The sequence below is a fragment of the Haliotis rubra genome, unplaced genomic scaffold (assembly GCF_003918875.1).
Source record: "Haliotis rubra isolate DU_JTF1 unplaced genomic scaffold, ASM391887v1 Scf9, whole genome shotgun sequence".
Classification (NCBI taxonomy): Eukaryota; Metazoa; Mollusca; class Gastropoda; order Lepetellida; family Haliotidae; genus Haliotis; species Haliotis rubra.
The window spans coordinates 4,182,697-4,204,137 of record NW_025767634.1 but is presented as its reverse complement, the minus strand read 5'-3'; the positions used below and the strand labels follow the sequence as shown (position 1 = coordinate 4,204,137).

At 41.3% G+C, this 21,441-nt stretch overlaps 1 protein-coding gene across 1 annotated transcript; it reads left to right on the top strand.

The window, feature by feature from the left end:
- Nucleotides 1–518: 518 nt before the first annotated feature.
- LOC124263861 (thymidine kinase, cytosolic-like) lies at nucleotides 519–20,799 on the top strand. The gene is made up of 8 exons (XM_046698582.1): nucleotides 519–769; nucleotides 966–1,036; nucleotides 3,431–3,462; nucleotides 3,878–3,991; nucleotides 4,576–4,669; nucleotides 5,965–6,054; nucleotides 7,189–7,308; nucleotides 18,642–20,799. Exons 2-8 carry the CDS (start codon nucleotides 974–976, stop codon nucleotides 18,732–18,734), a joined length of 606 nt encoding a protein of 201 aa, XP_046554538.1. The 5' UTR covers nucleotides 519–769; nucleotides 966–973; the 3' UTR covers nucleotides 18,735–20,799.
- Nucleotides 20,800–21,441: the final 642 nt, after the last annotated feature.

Genomic DNA, 21,441 nt, shown 5'->3' with positions numbered 1-21,441 from the left:
TATGAACTGCGCTCCTGCTATATGAGCCTGACCACCCGATCCCTTTAGTCGCCTCTCACGACAAGCATGGTTTGCTGAAGACCAGTTCTAACCCGGATCTTCACGGGTGATAAACCTCGGGCAAGCGACAAGGGATATTTCCGTGCTCCGTGTTCTGCCGAACGTACTTGCCAGTCACACTTCAGAACCTGACCTCAGATTGCACGGTTACGTGCTTCAGTTGGCGTGTTTTGGATACCAGCATATATAGTGGTGTCATCTATTTCACACAAAAATATCAAGTGTTTCCTACAAAAATAGCGTTGATGACATCGTATCGGCGAAACAGTGGCCGCTCGTAAGATGCGGGTATTTTGTATGGGTTTTCGACGATGAGCCATACTCTTTGCTCCGCACTGCTAGGGAGTGTTGTGATCAGGTGGTTTCCTGTTTATATTTGCCTGTCACCAGCAGACGACTGATCTTACTGAATTTTCGCTTGCTATTTTTTGTTATAAAGGCAACTGATTTTGCATCTAAAGTGGTATTAACGATCTCGGGTAATTAATATTGATGTTTGTTTGTTTTTATATAACTTTACTTCCCGATTTCCATTGTCAATAAAACTTCTCAGGACATCGACTGGGCACCCGCCATACCAGCGAAACTGTTTGTGCACTTCGATCGCACACGTCCTCACCCGATATAGCGCGAGCAGTGCAATCGTCGAAATCACCAGAACGTCGAATTCAGCTCGTGTTGGGACACATTGTGTTAAGGAATATTACCGGTAGGCGAACATCTGGACTTCTTGACATTGTTTGATCGCGTAATTTACATGGACCGGGAATAACTGCTTAACAAACTGACAGATGTCATTACGCCTGGAAAGTTTTGCGCCTGGAGTTCATTCGCAATACTAGCAAAACTTTCCTGCCCGCAAAACTTTGTCGATTTACAGTAAACAGGTTTTGCTATATTTCAAGCTATCAACATGATGTCAAGTCACCCCATCCCTTCACCCAACGTAGTTACCAGCGATCGAGGACAGATTCAGGTAAATCATTTAGTATACATTTTCTGGCACGATGGATGGACATAATTGTAATAAACAGTTTTTATCACATTTAAATACCTGTACGTTTGTTCCTTTTGATTGTCTGGATTAGTTATATCCAAAAATGAGCATGTATTTACAAAACCCAACATCTCTACATATACACACACAATGAGCCGTGAGGGCATGGCAAATGAACCAGCCGTTACACTTGAGTGCACACCCACCCGCTCTGACAAGGTTCGGTATCCCGGGTGCTTCGTTTCGAGGGAAGTAAACCCAAGTACAAAATATTGCACTGTTGATTTGCGGTTGTACGCTTATAATTTTGTTTGTATGTATTTTCATAATCAGCAATGTATATTATATGTCATGAATAAGTGATAATTGTGGTTTAAGAATGTTTGATTTTTTGGTTGCATGTGACCTTTAAGTAAACGTGTAAGAGGTGACTAACGGGATCGGGTGTTGAGGTATATTTAAGTGTTTGTCATAAGGTTCTGAGCTTCACATCCAAATAAGTACGTAACTTAAATATTTTCATACTGACTTTACATGATGCTAATTAAGTAGGCATCTTCCGTGAGCGTTTACATTTAGTGGGGCGGTGGGGTAGTCTAGTGGTTAAAGCGTTGGCTCGTCACGCCGAAGACCCGGGTTCGAATCCCCACATGGGTACAGTGAGTGAAGCCCATTTCTGGTGTCCCCGCCGTGATATAATAATAATAATAATAATAATAATTGATTTATAGAGCGCCTATTTCCAAAAGATATTGCTCAATGGCGCTATGAAAAGAAAAGATTGTAGACAATGTCTATGGAAAAGAGAGTTTGAACAGATGAGTTTTGAGAGCAGTTTTGAAAGCATCAGCAGATTCTATTTCTTTTAGGGTGAGTGGTAGAGTGTTCCAGAGATAGGGGGCTGCAGCAGAGAACGCTCTTGATCCCATGGCTGTTTTGACGTGAGGCTGTGTAAGCAGTAGGGAGTTTGACGAGCGGAGCAATCGGCTTGGAACATGGAGATGAATGAGGCTTTTAAGATATTGAGAAAACATGTTTTCATAGATGCAGCTGTGTGTAAGAAGAAGAAGTTTGTATTGAATTCTGCTTGATACAGGAAGCCAGTGAAGAGTTTGGAGGATAGGTGTCACAGTTTGGTAGCGTGGTGCACGGGCAACAACACGGGCGGCTGAATTCTGAATCCGTTGGAGTTGTGAAAGGAGCTGTTGAGGAATGTTGTAATAGAGGGAGTTGCAGTAATCAAGTTTAGAGAGAACAAGGCTGGTCGTTAGAAGCTGGGCGGTGTTGAAGTCTAAGAGGGTTCGGATCTTGCTAATATTGAAGATATGGTAGAAGCATCCTTTGCTGGAATATTGCTAAAAGCGGCGTAAAACCAAACTCAGTCAGTCAGTCAGTTTACATTTAGTATGACAATGAAGACATTATGGACTTGCTGTGTTCCTGATGCTTCTGACCCGTGAAGATCAGGGGTTAGACTTGATCTTCAGTAACCCATGCTTGTCGTAAGAGGCGACTAAAGGGATAGGGTTATCAGGCTCGCTGACTTGGTTGACACATGTCATCACATCCCAACTGCGTAGATCGATGCTCATGATGTTGATCACTGGATTGTCTGGTCCAGACTCGATATTTTACAGATCGTTGCCATAAAGCTGGAATATTGCTGAGTGCGGCGTAAAACTAAACTCACTCACTCCAGATGCTTCTGACATCTGATTGTCACGTGTTATCACCATAACTGTAAAGACAATCCAGTCACTCTGGAAAGGGTAAAGCCGAGTGGCGGGTTGTGTTAACGACGAAAATTTATTCTGCATTTTAGAGGCAAGACAGAGTGAAATTATGTGTCTGTAATCCTTCAGCATCTTCCATATTCTCCTGATCTGGCTATCTTAGACTTCCATCTGCTTCCAAACACGCATAAGATTCCAGCGGGAACCCATTTCGACTCAAACGATATTAACGTCATAGCGCCTGTGGCAAACGTTTGGGACGGCCAAGACCAATCGCTTCTTCGAAACTGGGACAAAATTCCACCTACACCTTTGGGAACAGTGTATCGAAGTTGAAAGGGATTTTGGTGAAAGATATTTATATGTCTTGAGGTCAGGGCTTTCAGTGTGAGGCTTTGAGGGTTATCAATCACCCCTCGTTTATCACATTCCTAATATTTTTGTTTGAGATGTTTACATGAAACGCATCCGTGATGGATGTTTTCATATATTTGGAATGGTGATATCTTTCACGAGCACTTTATAAGCTTTCCACAACTTAACATATGTTATCTTTAGATGGCTTTATTATAAAAATACACCATACGTGCATCCTTTTTCAACAAATTTTAATTATGTTTTATTTTATGTTTTGTTTAAGATAATCTTTGGACCTATGTTCTCAGGCAAAACGTAAGTGATTTGTTTCGGATTACCGAATTTTACCCGAATTATCTATCTAACCACATTTGCTATTATCCTTTTAATTAGTAATATTTATATCAAATTCGTATAAAACAAATGATCAGCCACAGACAGTTGACAAAGAAAAGAATCAAAGAAACAGTTTGGGTATTTTTATAAACCTTTCTGTCCACGAGAGGATTTCAATCAGCTTTAAGTTATCGTTACGATCTTAACTACTTGACAACATCTACTTGAAACTTTATGAGCATAGGAAACAACAGTGACTTTCAACTTATTAGGCCTCCAATGGATGCCGCCTATTCAGGGAAGTATCGATGGAGAGTAAACGATATGAATGCAAGGATACAATCTCCTGAACCAAATGCCACAATGCATTCCCTGTCCATACTTATTGTTACAGCACCGAGCTAATGAGAAGGATGAAGAGATACATGATAGCTAGCTTCTCATGTATGATCTTGAAATCCGCCAAAGACGACCGGTACGACAAGCACGACATCTCTACACACGACCGGTAACACTGTCCTTGTCTTGAACATTTGTAGCCGTTTTGTCTCATTTAAGAGGACTGACTGACTGAGTTTAGTTTTACGCCGCTTTTAGCAATATTCCAGCAATATCACGGCGGGGGACACCAGAAATGGGCTTAACACATTGTGCCCATCATTTAAGAGGAAATATTTGCTGTTTTTTTTGTGTTTTCTTTTGTTCATAGGTTCTGTTTGTTTGTATATATTTATATTTTAATATATATTGGGGGGAGGGGGTGTATCCAATCTGCCTACACACTCTGCCAAAGTTAATGGTGCCATTATAAACAGCCGTGCCAAAGTCTGGTTTCACCGAAAAATTAAAAGGTCATTTGGCTGCAAACGGTCACCGAGTCACGACAGAAGTTCCGAAACACCCAAATGCATCCCCATGGTATATAACAAAATTACTCATATAGTTTTGTTTTTAAAAATTCCGACCCGTCTTTTTGTTTTGCTAAAATGAAACTAGACACGTTTTCCAGTTCTAACCAATTAGGACGGAAGCACATTCCACAGGAGAAATATGTCTTCAATCGCTTATAAAACCTTCTGCGCCAATGTTTAGAATCATGATGCCCGCCATTGCTGCTTATGAACTGATGTCTCACACGCCTGAGGCTCTGAAGTGTGACGTCATCGGTATTGACGAGGGACAGTTCGTAAGTAAGGGGGATAGAGATGGAAGTTGAGACGAGAGAGAGAGAAGAAAGGGAGAAGAGAGAGAAGAAAGAGAGAGGGTGTGGGGTTGATGGAGAGTGGGGTGGATGCATGCAAAATACTTTCTGCTCTTTCAGCAGGAGCTGAGCAATTAATATTGTATGTCAACACATATGTTTCTAGACAGCAATTTTATAGGTAAAACCTGAGGCAATGCGTTCGTTTTTCAAATCTATTCTCGGACATACTCTTTTCACAAATAATCCAGATCTCGCTTACTAAATATCAAATGGTCGTCCACTACCTGCTTAGAATATTAAGGAGGGTTTGATTCATGTAAATGAGAGAGTTTTATACAAGTTTATTATGACTATATATGAAACCGTCGACATGGAGCCAAGGCTTTCACCAAACGTATCCTAAACAATGGTTAAACAAGTAAGGACATTATGGCAGTCGGTTTAGAAAAACAAAAGCAAAACACGTGAAGATGCAGGTAAGGGTTGAATGAGTTGTTTAATGACAGATGTCAGTCAAGGGTCAAGGTTAAAGTATACATTTATAGGGATGTGATTAGGAGTTATCGAATAACACGGAGCTATAATATGCAGGATGTTTAGCCAACGAGGAATAACAAAGAAAGATGAAAAAGTACTCGCTATGTTAGTAGTTATGTTACCAATGAAGATCCGGGCAAGAATTGATTTTTTTATGACTAATGGGATCAGGTGGTCAGGCTCACTGACTTGGTTGACACATGTCATCGTATCCCAATTGCGAAGATCGATGCTCATGCTGTTGATCACTGGATTGTCTGGTCCAGACTCGAATATTTACAGACCGCCGCCATATAGCTGGAATATTGCTGAGTGCGGCGTTATAAAACAACCAAACAAAACCAAGCTAATTGGAGACAGACACTTGCACTTTGCCATGACAGGTATTTTACAGATATATCATTGGCTGAATCTTAATGACACTACTTTTGACAACGAATGCATTACAATTATGCATGCGCCATAAAGGGAAATACCTGGTGTTTACTGTACTGCTATGTAGATGATATACGCTGGATAATCAAAGATGTTCCAACAGCAATGTGGCACCTTACTTAATTTTGGGGGTGCGGTGGGGTAGCCTAATGGTTAAAGCGTCTGCTCGTCATGAACATGACACTGTTCGTGTCCCCACATGGGTACAATGTGTGAAGCCCATGTGTGACTCTCACATTGAGAAGACGATTTAGTGTGACATATACGCTATCGTATGATTAGTCTACAACACAGTTTCCTTTCAGTTTCCTGACATTGTGGAATTTGCTGACGCCATGGCAGAGAAGGGGAAAATTGTCATTGTGGCAGCACTGGACGCGACATTCCAGAAGAAGGTTAGTTTAGATGGCACCTAAATAGTGACATTTGCATACTTTAACCAGCTTGTCTTTTTAATAGTAGAATTGTTACCGTCATTTCTGAAGACTAGATGATATGTAAGTAAGCGGCTTCTCTAATGTCTAAGAAGGATGTAAGTAAGCGGTGTTTCTAATGACTAGGAAAGATTTACGTGGTTTCTCTAATTACTATGAAGGATGTAAGTAAGCAGTTTCCCAAATGACTAGGAAAGATGTAAGTAAGCGGTTTCTCTAATTACTAGGAAGGATATAGGTAAGCAGTTTCTCTAATTACTAGGAAGGATGTAGGTAAGCGGTTTCTCTAATTACTAGGAAGAATGTAGGTAAGCGGTTTCTCTAATTACTAGGAAGGATGTAAGTAAGCGGTTTCTCTAATTACTAGGAAGAATGTAGGTAAGCGGTTTCTCTAATTACTAGGAAGGATGTCAGTAAGTGGTTTCTCTAATTACTAGGAAGGATGTAGGTAAGCGGTTTCTCTAATTACTAGGAAGGATGTCAGTAAGCGGTTTCTCTAATTACTAGGAAGGATGTCAGTAAGCGGTTTCTCTAATTACTAGGAAGAATGTAGGTAAGCGGTTTCTCTAATTACTAGGAAGGATGTCAGTAAGCGGTTTCTCTAATTACTAGGAAGAATGTAGGTAAGTGGTTTCTCTAATTACTAGGAAGGATGTCAGTAAGTGGTTTCTCTAATTACTAGGAAGGATGTAGGTAAGCGGTTTCTCTAATTACTAGGAAGGATGTAGGTAAGTGGTTTCTCTAATTACTAGGAAGGATGTAGGTAAGTGGTTTCTCTAATTACTAGGAAGGATGTAAGTGGTATATCTAATGACAAGGAAGGAAGTATTTTAGCGGCTTCTCTAACTTACGGCGGGGGACACCACAAATGGGCTTCACACATTGTACCCATGCGGGGAATCGAACCCTGGTTATCGGTGTGACGAGCGAATGCTTTAACCACTAGACTACCTCACCTCCCGCTTCTCTAATGAGGAAGAAGGATGAAGGTAATGAATAGAAACGATGTTACAGGTCTAAGGTAACCAGTATATACAAAGATATGTTTTATCTGACCGGCATATCCAATTACTCTGAATGTTCTAAATGTTCCAGGGTTTCGGAGACATCTTGAATCTTGTGCCGCTAGCTGAACACGTGGTGAAGCTGTCTGCTGTCTGCATGAACTGTTACAACGAGGCGTCGTTTTCAAAGAGGAAAGGGAATGAAACAGAGGTAAGGAGGTATAATATTAACTTTCACCGCCGTACACATATGATATTAATAAGATATAGACAACCAATATACATCTATTTTTTGAATGAGTAAAAACATTTTATAGAATATGCCATGATATATACATGACTAAATAATTCTATCTGTAGTTATTTTGGAAAACAAAAATCAATTTCATCAAATATATATTTTTGACGAAAGTCTTCTTTCCTCATTCTAACATTAATCGCGCCTGCTAAACGCTTGATGATAATCGAGTCTGGACCAGACAATCCAGTGATCAACAGTGTAAGCATCAATCTACGCAATTGGGATCCGATGTCATGTGTCAACCAAGTCAGCGAGTCTGACCACCCTATCCCGTTAGTCGCCTCTTACGACAAGCATGGGTTGCCATCCCGGTTTTTCACGAGTACAAAGAACCAGGCTGTAGAGATAATAACAACAACAAAATAAACAGCATAATTGACTCATCACACATTGGCCAGACCAGGGAGACTATATAAACTTCTTTCTTTCTTGTTGATCTTAGTATTTGACAAAACTGGAAAGGTGTTTACAACGCTTTGTGATAGTTCTAAACTTTCTGTTTTTGAGGGGTTGTTAGATATACCCGTTAGACCTAGCCCTTCTACATGTATTTGAGATATACCTGTTAGAACCACCACCCTCTACGTCTTTATGTATGTTAGATATACCTGTTAGACCTAGCCCTTCTACATGTATTTGAGATATACCTGTTAGAACCACCACCCTCTACACGTCTTTATGTATGTTAGATATACCTGTTAGACCTAGCCCTTCTACATGTATTTGAGATATACCTGTTAGAACCACCACCCCACCCTCTAGACCTTTATGAGTATGTTAGATATATACCTGTTAGACCTAGCCCTTCTACATGTATTTGAGATATACCTGTTAGAACCACCCCTCTACGTCTTTATGTATGTTAGATATACCTGTTAGACCTAGCCCTTCTACATGTATTTGAGATATACCTGTTAGAACCACCACCCTCTACGTCTTTATGTATGTTAGATATACCTGTTAGACCTAGCCCTTCTACATGTATTTGAGATATACCTGTTAGAACCACCACCCTCTACGTCTTTATGTATGTTAGATATACCCGTTAGACCTAGCCCCTCTACATGTATTTGAGATATACCTGTTAGAACCACCACCCTCTACGTCTTTATGTATGTTAGATATACCTGTTAGACCTAGCCCTTCTACATGTATTTGAGATATACCTGTTAGAACCACCACCCTCTACGTCTTTATGTATGTTAGATATACCTGTTAGACCTAGCCCTTCTACATGTATTTGAGATATACCTGTTAGAACCACCACCCTCTACGTCTTTATGTATGTTAGATATACCCGTTAGACCTAGCCCTTCTACATGTATTTGAGATATACCTGTTAGAACCACCACCCTCTACGTCTTTATGTATGTTAGATATACCTGTTAGACCTAGCCCTTCTACATGTATTTGAGATATACCTGTTAGAACCACCACCCTCTACGTCTTTATGTATGTTAGATATACCCGTTAGACCTTGCCCTTCTACATGTATTTGAGATATACCTGTTAGAACCACCACCCTCTACGTCTTTATGTATGTTAGATATGTATGTTAGACCTAGCCCTTCTACATGTATTTGAGATATACCTGTTAGAACCACCACCCTCTACGTCTTTATGTATGTTAGATATACCTGTTAGACCTAGCCCTTCTACATGTATTTGAGATATACCTGTTAGAACCACCACCCTCTACGTCTTTAAGTATGTTAGATATACCCGTTAGACCTAGCCCTTCTACATGTATTTGAGATATACCTGTTAGAACCACCACCCTCTACGTCTTTATGTATGTTAGATATACCTGTTAGACCTAGCCCTTCTACATGTATTTGAGATATACCTGTTAGAACCACCACCCTCTACGTCTTTATGTATGTTAGATATACCCGTTAGACCTAGCCCTTCTACATGTATTTGAGATATACCTGTTAGAACCACCACCCTCTACGTCTTTATGTATGTTAGATATACCTGTTAGACCTAGCCCTTCTACATGTATTTGAGATATACCTGTTAGAAACCACCACCCTCTACGTCTTTATGTATGTTAGATATACCCGTTAGACCTAGCCCTTCTACATGTATTTGAGATATACCTGTTAGAACCACCACCCTCTACGTCTTTATGTATGTTAGATATACCTGTTAGACCTAGCCCTTCTACATGTATTTGAGATATACCTGTTAGAACCACCACCCTCTACGTCTTTATGTATGTTAGATATACCTGTTAGACCTAGCCCTTCTACATGTATTTGAGATATACCTGTTAGAACCACCACCCTCTACGTCTTTATGTATGTTAGATATACCTGTTAGACCTAGCCCTTCTACATGTATTTGAGATATACCTGTTAGAACCACCACCCCCACGTCTTTATGTATGTTAGATATACCCCGTTAGACCTAGCCCTTCTACATGTATTTGAGATATACCTGTTAGAACCACCACCCCTCTACGTCTTTATGTATGTTAGATATACCTGTTAGACCTAGCCCTTCTACATGTATTTGAGATATACCTGTTAGAACCACCACCCTCTACGTCTTTATGTATGTTAGATATAGCCCCCCATGTTAGACCTAGCCCTTCTACATGTATTTGAGATATACCTGTTAGAACCACCACCCCCTACGTCTTTATGTATGTTAGATATACCCTGTTAGACCTAGCCCTTCTACATGTATTTGAGATATACCTGTTAGAACCACCACCCTCTACGTCTTTATGTATGTTAGATATACCTGTTAGACCTAGCCCTTCTACATGTATTTGAGATATACCTGTTAGAACCACCACCCTCTACGTCTTTAAGTATGTTAGATATACCTGTTAGACCTAGCCCTTCTACATGTATTTGAGATATACCTGTTAGAACCACCACCCTCTACGTCTTTATGTATGTTAGATATACCTGTTAGACCTAGCCCTTCTACATGTATTTGAGATATACCTGTTAGAACCACCACCCTCTACGTCTTTATGTATGTTAGATATACCTGTTAGACCTAGCCCTTCTACATGTATTTGAGATATACCTGTTAGAACCACCACCCTCTACGTCTTTATGTATGTTAGATATACCTGTTAGACCTAGCCCTTCTACATGTATTTGAGATATACCTGTTAGAACCACCACCCTCTACGTCTTTATGTATGTTAGATATACCTGTTAGACCTAGCCCTTCTACATGTATTTGAGATATACCTGTTAGAACCACCACCCTCTACGTCTTTATGTATGTTAGATATACCCGTTAGACCTAGCCCTTCTACATGTATTTGAGATATACCTGTTAGAACCACCACCCTCTACGTCTTTATGTATGTTAGATATACCTGTTAGACCTAGCCCTTCTACATGTATTTGAGATATACCTGTTAGAACCACCACCCTCTACGTCTTTAAGTATGTTAGATATAACCTGTTAGACCTAGCCCTTCTACATGTATGTTTGAGATATACCTGTTAGAACCACCACCCTCTACGTCTTTAAGTATGTTAGATATACCAGTTAGACCTAGCCCTTCTACATGTATTTGAGATATACCTGTTAGAACCACCAGAGATATTACATTAATTAGACCTAGCCCTACTTGTATGTAACGCCTTTATGTATGTTAGATATACCTGTTAGACCTAGGCCCTTCTACATGTATTTGAGATATACCTGTTAGAACCACCACCCTCTGACACACTTTATGTATGTTAGATATATGGTGTAGAAAATTCATCTTCCTTTCACCAAATTGGAAATTAGGAATTTTATCCTTTTTTTCAGATAATTTCAATTTAAATGATGGAAATGAATAGGTATATTTTATTGTGGAGGAGAGATGATTCCATAAACAAGCACAATCATATATGAATGACTTTTGAAGAACTGTGGTTCGAAATGTTGGAATAGCCAAATTAGACTTGTTACACAAATTGTATTGAGACATAGTTTCAGTAGATGGTGGATGTAAGTTTGTAAGATAATCAGGCGCTTGCATGTTAACAATTTTGTAACAGGTTCAAAGTTTCTTATATGTATGTCTAACTTATAAAAGTAACCAACTTGTTTTACTATATAAACCAGCTCTTGAAGCGAATTTTGGCAGACTGGTAACAATTTTTGCTGCTTCAAGCTGAACCGTTTGACGTTTGTCACAAATATCTGCGGGACAATAATTTATTACCCCAGACCTCAAAGCAATATTCTAAGACAGGTCTAGCGTACATTTCATATATGTTTGATAGACTATTTCTAGATAGGACGTACTTTAACGATCGTAATGTGGAAACTATTTTAGAGGCCTTTTCTATTACAGCAGTTACATGATGAGACCACTTTGTATTGTCTGATAAGATAACACCAAGATGTTTATGTCGATGTTTATGTACGCACTCCAAATGTTCATTATTGAAGATCAAGTCAGGGAGCACATCGCTCGCGAGAAAATAAAACTCACCGAAACGGAGGACGATGATATGAAACGTCGTATCGAGGAGAGAATAAAAAACTTGGAAGACGAGAGACGGACTTGGTTGGAATCCGCTTCCTCGAACCGGGAAGCCCTCCGATCCCAGATCAGTCGTGTACGGGAAACCATCGATCGAGTCCTAAATGAGGACACCACGCTAGCTGACACGATCCGAATCCTCTTCCGAGAGCAAGGGATTACTATCGCCAGCATTCTGACTGCATTGGGCTTCATCATATCAACCCTGGTGGTGTCATTGACGCCTGCCGGAGGCAGTGGTACGCCAACACCAACACCCACAAGTGGTGGTGGCGTCAGAGACTGGATAAAAAAAAACACCTGAAATCCCTCGGGGAGGCCCTGGCTAAACTGGCTGGTAAGGCCGCCGAAGCCCTGCCCGGCATCCTGGGTAGCATCGTCTCGTGGCTGCTGAGCGCTCTGGCTAAAACTGCCACGTGGCTCGGCCAAAACCTGTGGGCAGCCATTGTCGCCGTGGTGGGGCTAGTGTACGTAGCGGCTAAGGAATTTTTAACCAAATGAGCCCCACCCCGACCGCGACCCCGCCAACAACAGCGCTGTTTTACGATCGATGTGCTGCTGATTGGATTGTGGGGGTTGGGGTTGTGGGGGTGTTGGTTGAACCCTGGGCTCCGGGGGTGGTACGACTATACCCATCGCACCAGTATGTGTGTGTGGCGGGACATGGGGGGTGTTAACATCGGGGTTGACGCCCAACTTTTGGCCCGCCGTGGCTATGACTATTTCGTTGTTGTAGCCCACCACTTTTTTTACTCTCAGTTGCATATCGCTCAGAGCCATGTACAGTCCCACGTCGAAGACGTAGTCGACATTCGACCGTGCGTATTCCAACACGTCTTGGTAGCGTTTGATGGCACTCGGGAGATCAACTGGAGCATTAATAGCATCCTCAACGTTAACAACGAACTGTTTCTGAGCGTCGTAAGCAGTCCCCTTACCGAGGATGTTGGAACGCGTTTGCGTCTGCGCACCCAACAGCGCCCACACGTACGTTCGAATCGAGTCGTTCAATCTGGTGACACCGGCACGAGTAAACCCTTTCGGCGTGTCCAGCATGAACATTTTCCACCCGTCCGCGGTTGACTGCTCCACTTTCTGGACGGTGAAAGCAACACCACCTTTAAAGTTCATACGATCATCTCGCCATTCATTACTCTACAAAGCAAAGTCCTTGCGTAGTATATCTCGTTTCAGTAAATCATCACTGACTTCTTTCACGGGTCGCCCCCCATTATATGGAATACCCAACCCGTGGTTCGGCCCGGCAAACGCCAATCCGTCTTCGCGTTTAGTTCGAATTCGTTGCAAATACGTTCGTAGGCCCATCTATCGTACTGGTTGTTTACTGCGTCCCACGCCTTGTCCTGTGGGAGCGGGGTGCTGATCTCTTTGAGGATACGCCTGACCTGGTAGTACACGTGGAACATGAACACAGACTGACTCAGCAGTCCACGCCGAGTGTCGGCCAATGTCACACCACACCCCGTTGTAGCGCACCACACGGCGAAGTTGAGTTGATTCTGCCAGAACTGCATCGAGTTGTTGAACCAAGCGTGGACTGCCTTGACGTTAGTCACCGAAAGCTTATACCGGTCGAACACATCTATAAACTGGGCGCTGAAATACATCCCAGCAGCGTCGACCACAATCTTCATGTGTGGGGAATCTATGCCCAGTTTAGGGTAAAACACTCCTGGGGAGTACATTTTTAAAGTATTATATAATGAGTATATATACTCTAACATGTACATAACACTTCTAGGAATAACGAGCGGCGAGTCCGTTCAGCTGATGCACGCGATCGATAACACGTCGGGTCAACTCGAAGTCGCACTCTGCGATATCACCTACCTACCGCGATGGACTAACATCAACGTCAACAACAACAAGCTGTTCGTCAGTGGCGCCCGCAACCAGATAACTGACGGCTACTACAGCGCGTGCTCGCTAAGCGATGAGGTCTTCAAACCCTTGGGAGCCGAACTCAAGATGAACGACTCAAACGGCACAGTGGTGTTAATCAACAACGGAAGAAACCCCTTGAGGCTCGGCCGACCATTGGCGAGGACACTCGGTATGCCGCCGGACGAGATAAAACCCACAACTACCGTCACAGGCACGAAGTTACCTGACCTAGTACCGTACCGAGAGCTGTGCATTCATCTCGGTCAGTTGAGCACAACGGACAACATTCAAGGTGGTCACCCTTCCACGATACTGAGAGCAGAACCGGTGAAAACGGAGAAATACAACGACGGCAGAACCGAGTCGTTTTCACCGCGGCAGTATAAGAGGTTAACTCGGGGCAACATCCCAGAGCTGATAATATCGGTGTTAGATATAAATCATAATCCTGTGAATATAGGGTACCTCAGCATAACGCTGCACATAAAATGACTAGCGCACAAGGCCCCGGAATGAAGTTGAAAAAATGTATCAATGTGGGGATCTCCGACCTCGGGGACACACGCGGATTCGATGACCCTGGAGTAGATGGTAAATTGTACGCCTTGCAACTGAAAAACAACATTTACAAACGCGTTGAAGTCCCCTCCGGTGGAACCCTAGGTGATATAGTAGATACCTCAAGAGCGGTCGTCAACACTCGGTACGCCCTAGTCAGCACCGGTGATGATAAATTGATGGTATACCCATTGTTCGGGGGCAAACTGTTTGACATAGAAGATATTGAGAGCACTACCGTCGCTCGAAACAAGCCATATACGCTCGTCTTCACCGACGATGACAAGTGGGTGTTGTTACCCGCGACTGGTTTCTCAATTAGGCTCGGCTCCCCCTACGTGTTCACGGAGAACAAAGACAACTACCTAAACAAAGTCGTGAACAACGGAACCCTGCTCGTGGCTTACGTCCCGGCTCAGAGACGTAGCGTAGTCATCAGCCCAGCCGCCAGTATGGCAGCCCACATACTATCAAGTAAACCGGGAGTGCAAAACGTGACATTGCAGTTGGTGTCTGAATTCGAAGGCGTGGTCAACATCCTGGAGAGTCTACTGGCGAACTCCACTCTGGTCATCAAAGTCTACCTAGGGGAACCATCGCAGGATGAAGTCGAAATCGTGAAGGGGGTCAAACTCGGGTGGGTGAAGCGGCACCAGTATCAGGTTTGCACTGTTTACGTGCGGGTGGGTGCCGACTCCCACACCAGTCTGCAGGGGGTCACCGTGGCCGTGGAAGACACGATATCACTCACCAAGATCTTCCTACCCAACAACATACACTTCATGGGGTTGAAGTGCGCCCCTGAGAAATTATCAGAAAAACAATTGGAAACTATCTCGTAATAGTATTATAGCAATGGCCAATCATCATCGGCCCAACGTCACACTGAACGATCTAGGAGACACGGAGGGATTCGATCAGCCTGGCGAGGAAGACGCCTTGTACGTCCTACACCTAAAAGATAACGTGTATAGGCGGGCGACAATAGCCGATCATCTACCCAAACCCACACTCGGGGACCTAGGAGGCATAGAGGGATTCGATCAGTCTGGTGGGGGAAACGTCCCGTACGTCCTACTCTTTAAACACGGTGTGTACATACGGCAGTCCCTGGTAGACTTAAAAGAACCCAAATGGTTGATCAACGTGACCCTCACCGCACCATATATCTCATTAGACAAAGATGGCTATGTCTCCGAAATTAGGAACAACGGTATCTTGCTCACGTCTTTCATTCCAACTCGTGACAAGGATGATAGTTTCTAAAATACCATATTACTCGTGGGGCAACATGTTAGTTTCATCCAGGTGGTCGCAGTTAATAGCCAACCGCCCCGATGCCATAGCAGGGTTTAGGGCTATGGCCCCAGGCTCCACACTCATCATAGAAGTCGCTTACAAGGGTAAGTTTGATGATTCAGACCTGGGGCCATCCCCAAACCTGCAACTTTTACCTGGGGTGACAATACGTTGGGATGACCCCCTAATACCAAGCCCCCTACCTTGCCGTATCATTATACGATTGGGGGACCTCCCACTGGGATTACTACCCCCTTAGTAAACTGCTCACATGTTGATATAGACCAGAAGTTACCTATTGATCCTTCCCGTATCTCCACATACGAGAATCTAAGCCTTATAAGCCTCAAGTACATTGATCGGCTATTAACTGAAGCCCAATTAAAAAATATCCCATAAGATATATTATATGCACACAGAATGGGGCTGTACCCAGTCGTAGAGGAAGTAGCGAAGACACTGGAAACCGTAGACGGATTCCGCTTGAGACAGTTATGTGATGTAAAACGCCAACTAGAACAAGACCGCGACACGCGGAAAGCACTATATAAGAAGTACCATAGAGCTTTCAATATCGTGGACGGGACTGATACTGCCCTTATGGCAACCAGCATGGGACTAAGGGGGCAGATGTTGGGTTGTTAGCCACCATCGTGGCCGCACTTATAGTGCTAGGCATTGAAATAACAGCTGGGGTTGTAGGGGTGGCAGGGTTGGTGTTTAAGTTTGTATCCCGCAGACTGCACCGTAAAGCGTTGAAACACGACGAGATCAGGGATCTGGCCGAAGCAAAGCTGAACACGGTAAGTGAGCGTATTTCCACGGCACTCACTGACAGTAAGATCTCAGAGGAGGAATTTCGTTCAATCCTCTCTGAACTCGACAAGTACCGTAAGATGAAACAAGAAATCCGGGCCAAGTCTCGTAAGTCTGCTGTCAGCGAAGACGAGAAAAAAAAGTACATAGAACAGGGGGTACGAAAAGCCCAGCAAGCCTTTATTACGAACACTAAAGAGATCATAGGCGATTCACATTAAACTGTTTCATCGAGGTCAACGCGACATAGCGGCACAGTAGTGCCACGTGGGGCCGGGAAGTTAACTGGGGGTTCAAAAGTAGTAGTTATACTGGGGCGAGATCTAAGGGTCTGACAAAAGCTTTATTTGTGAAATAAAGCTTTGCAGAGGCTTTTGTTGGACTTGGTCTCGGACTATCATTATATCTACTACTCTACTGCTTGTCTCACACGGTCCACGTCTAAGATATGAGGACGCTGGTCACAAGTATTCAGATTGACATTAACAGTATAAACTGCAGGAGAATGGTGCAAACTGTAAATTTACTGTACATAAACAAAGCACGAGCTTGAACATGAACCTTGGAAAGTTATAAAATACTATATTACGGTCAAAGAGAGCAGATATATATTCCCTTTAGATGAACATTTTTTTAAATATGTATCTGATATAACAATAAGTGTGGATATAAGTCATCAGAGGAAACAGCAACACTCGGAGGGGGTTGACGCCAAAATTCGTCAAATCCAGATAGGGGCCATGCAGGTAGCAAAAGTAACGTACGTCCCCATGGTCCCTAGCATGGTGATCTACCTTCAGTTGCTGGCGATCTATAGCCCGATTTTATATTGTGTTGTTTTGAAATGATTTAGCATTTTACACTGAACTCAAACTAGATTTTATTAATGTGTGATACGATTGTCGTTATACTGTCCTTCGCTGACAGTTTATTAAAAAGTATATAATAGTCTATATATATTTATTCTTAGTACATACCTTTTTGTCGTCGATATGGCTGAAATATTGCCGATGTGACGTAAAATTTTAACTCACTCACTTGCACATTTTGTTTCCTGAAGTTTGTGATGCATTTATTGCAGATTTTGCATTTTGTGCGAGTACCAAGATAAATAGTGAAACAAAATTGGGATCTTGAGGCTGAAACATAGCAAAACAAATTTGCTTGTGGTTGACAGATAATATGTAGAAAAATAAAACCTAAGAACAGCTGCATCTGTATCATATTCTAGGTGAGTCTGACTACTTTTTGGACGCCCCTCGTAGATATACCCGTTAGAACACTACACCACCCCCATCTCTACATGCATCAGTGTGTTAGATATACCCGTTAGAATCCCCCCGGCCCCTGTATATGTTTACATATTAAAACCTCAACAGATAATTGCCCAAAAAACATGATTTAGAGGACATTTGGAGATTTTATAACGATTATATATCCGGACGAATATCATTTTTCGTCATTTAGCTAAGAGCACCCTTGATACTACGGTTATTATATTTTCCATAAGTATTTATCAATCTGAAGGTCGCCCAGTTCATCTGGCGTCCGCACATCGTTCAAACGCACCTGGGTACCACTTTTAAGCAAAAATTCTCAGTTCTTTCTTGAGTTATCGCGCTAACAATTTTTATATTGGCAAAACCCTCAGATTTTTGCTGTGACCTTGCAAGTTATCTCAAGGTCACTAAATTCAACTGGTGTCGGTGAATCTCGCCACGACACCTTGGTACCAAATTTGAACAAAATCCATCATTTCTTTCTGGAGTTAACAAGTTTATATGATGTCTGAAATGTCAACGAAAAACAAACGCACGCGTATTTACGAATGATTAAAACTGTTATTACAATTTACGTAAATATTTATTACATTTTACCGCAACTAAAATTATTACAATTTACGTCAATTTTTATTACAATTTGCGTATTACAATTTACGTCAGTTTTTATTACAATTTACGTCAAGGTTTATTACAATTTGCTGCAAGTATTGCAATTTACGTTTTTATTACAATTTACGTCGTAACAAAGGTTTTTTGTCACTTTTAGTTCAAGGCTCTAACTTTGTGCGAGTAGGTTAAAACAATCCACACACAAAATTACTCCCAATATATACATTGATAACGCTAAATCTATGATGTTATGTTACCAGGTCGTGTTGATTGGAGGCCCAGAGAAATATCTCGCTGTCTGTCGTGCGTGCTTCCGGTTAAACCATCAACAAAACACTCCTACCACCGAGTAGTTCTCGCCAGTACTGACCAGCCTTCTCTGAGGTTGAAGAACAGATGTCTGTCATTCCTGTTTGAAACAACAGTTATTTCAAGTGTTTCCATTTTTCTTTCAGTTGAGAAGGGTGTTGCAGATCTACATGTTCACGGCAACATGTTACTGTCATACATTCAACCTGAATGTTATGTATTACACATATAATAACCTTGACATTATAGTAACCTTTTTAGGGTTTATATTTGGTCTAGGATAATTATAATACCTAGAATTTGTTGTCGGGGAATTAGCTTGGGACCGCAACACCTTCAAATAACCAAGAGAAGCATCGATTAGTGGCCAGTCTTTATTCGGTGCATTTCATGAGTGAATTATATAAAACATCAGCATTTCAAACTTGGACAATTAATACATAATATGAAAATCATGTGAATTAATAATTACATAAACCTTACTGACAATATACCTTACAATAAACAGTGACCAAGATTAAACGGAAGTGAGGACACTTCATATTATATTGGAAACATAATACACATGATGTAGCGCAGCTGAGAAATATGCGTAGAGAATGATGAGGTAACTGTTCAGTAAGACACTTAGTACATGTGCTATCAATTGCTAAAATAATCTTCTATGGAAGTCGTAAATGATAGGCGTTATATAGTTTGCTACATCCCAACAGAATACAACCTAAGCAGAATAATAAGAATACACAAATAATATAAATGTTCAGTCTGCTAGTTGAATCATATGACCACATCTGAATATCTAGACGGTCGCGAATTACTAAAGATCATATGCCGAACGGCATGTTATTGAATAAGTACACATATACATACTTAAACCTTTACAGTACTGAGAACGTAGCAATATGTGAGCAACAGAATGAAACAACAATGTTTATGTGCGCTCAGTAGTTTTGCGTGTACCGTATTGTAACCTCACATAATATGTACATTGTTTAAACATTGGTTGATGAAAGGTAGCATGGAACATTTGAGTTAAACACATATAATAATCATTTAGAAATACATTCACTGACATTCACTTTCATTGCAAACACGCAATCAAATATACAACACGTGCGCAAGAATTGCTTTGCTTCCACGAGCCCAATCATATGTAATTGTGATATACTGAACCTATATTATGTCTTAACGTCACTACATTATACTGTAAACTATTTTGATGTAAGATTGTTAGATTTGTTCTACATGGTCTGACACAACTATGATACAGATATTCCTTGTTGTACTTATTCAATACTGCATAGTTTAAATGATGATATTGGCATAAACTAACGGTATGGAACGTAATAGAAAACAGAAAATATGAACATAATTTAAGAACATACAATGAATGAATTGAACATGGCTTACCTTCAAATAACCAAGAGAAGCATCGATTAGTGGCCAGTCTTTATTCGGTGCATTTCATGAGTGAAATATCCCGAATAAAGGCCGTTATATATACCACCGATGCTCTCAGAGTTTGTGATATGGTCGCGCGTTCAATGGTCACTTATTTAAACAATACTTACAAATGCTGCTAATCTACACTGCTGACTAAATCTTAAGATTACCTCGTAGCTTTGAAAGACTTGAGAGTGCAGAAATGACCAAATTTATCTAACAGTTTTCTCGGAGAGCGTGTTATCATAGAGTAATGTTTACTTCTCTCTCCGGACATGTCGTCTTAACAGTTAGCACATAAGGCTTATCAAGAAAACTTGGGAATGAAGACGAGCGTATATCGATACTGACAGATTATAGACTTGGGCCGGACCATGCATGTAGTCTTAAAGCTTAACACATAATGCTAATTATCTTACAACTTGGAAAATGAAGATCAACACTAACTGAGACAGCGTTTAGTATTCTCGTTATTGAATAAAATATACAACATGTGCTGTTTAGTCCTATTTTATAAAGTCACAATTATTTATATAAGATTGAGGAAAATATGACGTATTTTAGAACTATGATACACAGAACAATAAACCCATTGTTTTTTATATACACAAAGAAAGTATACATATACCTACAAACTATTTCTTATTAAAGTATTTCAGTAATTGATCTTGACATTCGTTTTCTCAGACTTAATATACCTAATTTTAGGAGATAAGGAACGACCATTTTATATTCTGGGACTAGGGGTCTGCGATCTGAGTTATTTAGTTGCGCTTCAAAACGTGACCCGACCACACGGTACCATCTGAAGTCATGTTCGATCCTGCTGACTTGGTTGACACATGTCATCGTATCCCAGTTGCGTAGATCGACGCTCATGCTGTTGATCACTGGATTGTCTGGTCCAGATTCGATTATTTACAGACCACCATCATATAGCTGGAATATTGCTGAGTGCGGCGTAAAATAATAAACAAGCATGTTGGATTCTACACTCAAAAATTAATAAACGTTTAAAAACCAACCTTTTCCGCATGGAACTTCAAATTATATGTACACGGTCCTTTGATCTATTTGAAGCTGAGATACAACCTCAATATTCTTCTAGTGATTTTGTGATGTTTTCTGCAATGAACGGAATGGTTCTTGAACATCAGTCCGCCTGGGTTACATCTCGCTGTCATGAATCTTGATGATTAAATACAAATAGACAGAAAATAATTAGTCGGAGTATAGTCTTGTTCCTTTATCAGGTGAATGGAAAAAAATAGGAAACCTATATAAGTACATGCTACATAAGTACATATA

What these genes read in the sequence shown, in the direction of transcription:
- LOC124263861 (XM_046698582.1), top strand. Translation starts at nt 974, where the DNA reads ATGATGTCAAGTCACCCCATCCCTTCACCCAACGTAGTTACCAGCGAT. An exon ending in GCGATCGAGGACAGATTCAG is followed by an intron (nt 1,037 to 3,430) that starts GTAAATCATTTA and finishes GTTTTGTTTAAG; the next exon opens with ATAATCTTTGGACCTATGTT. An exon ending in GTATTGACGAGGGACAGTTC is followed by an intron (nt 4,670 to 5,964) that starts GTAAGTAAGGGG and finishes GTTTCCTTTCAG; the next exon opens with TTTCCTGACATTGTGGAATT.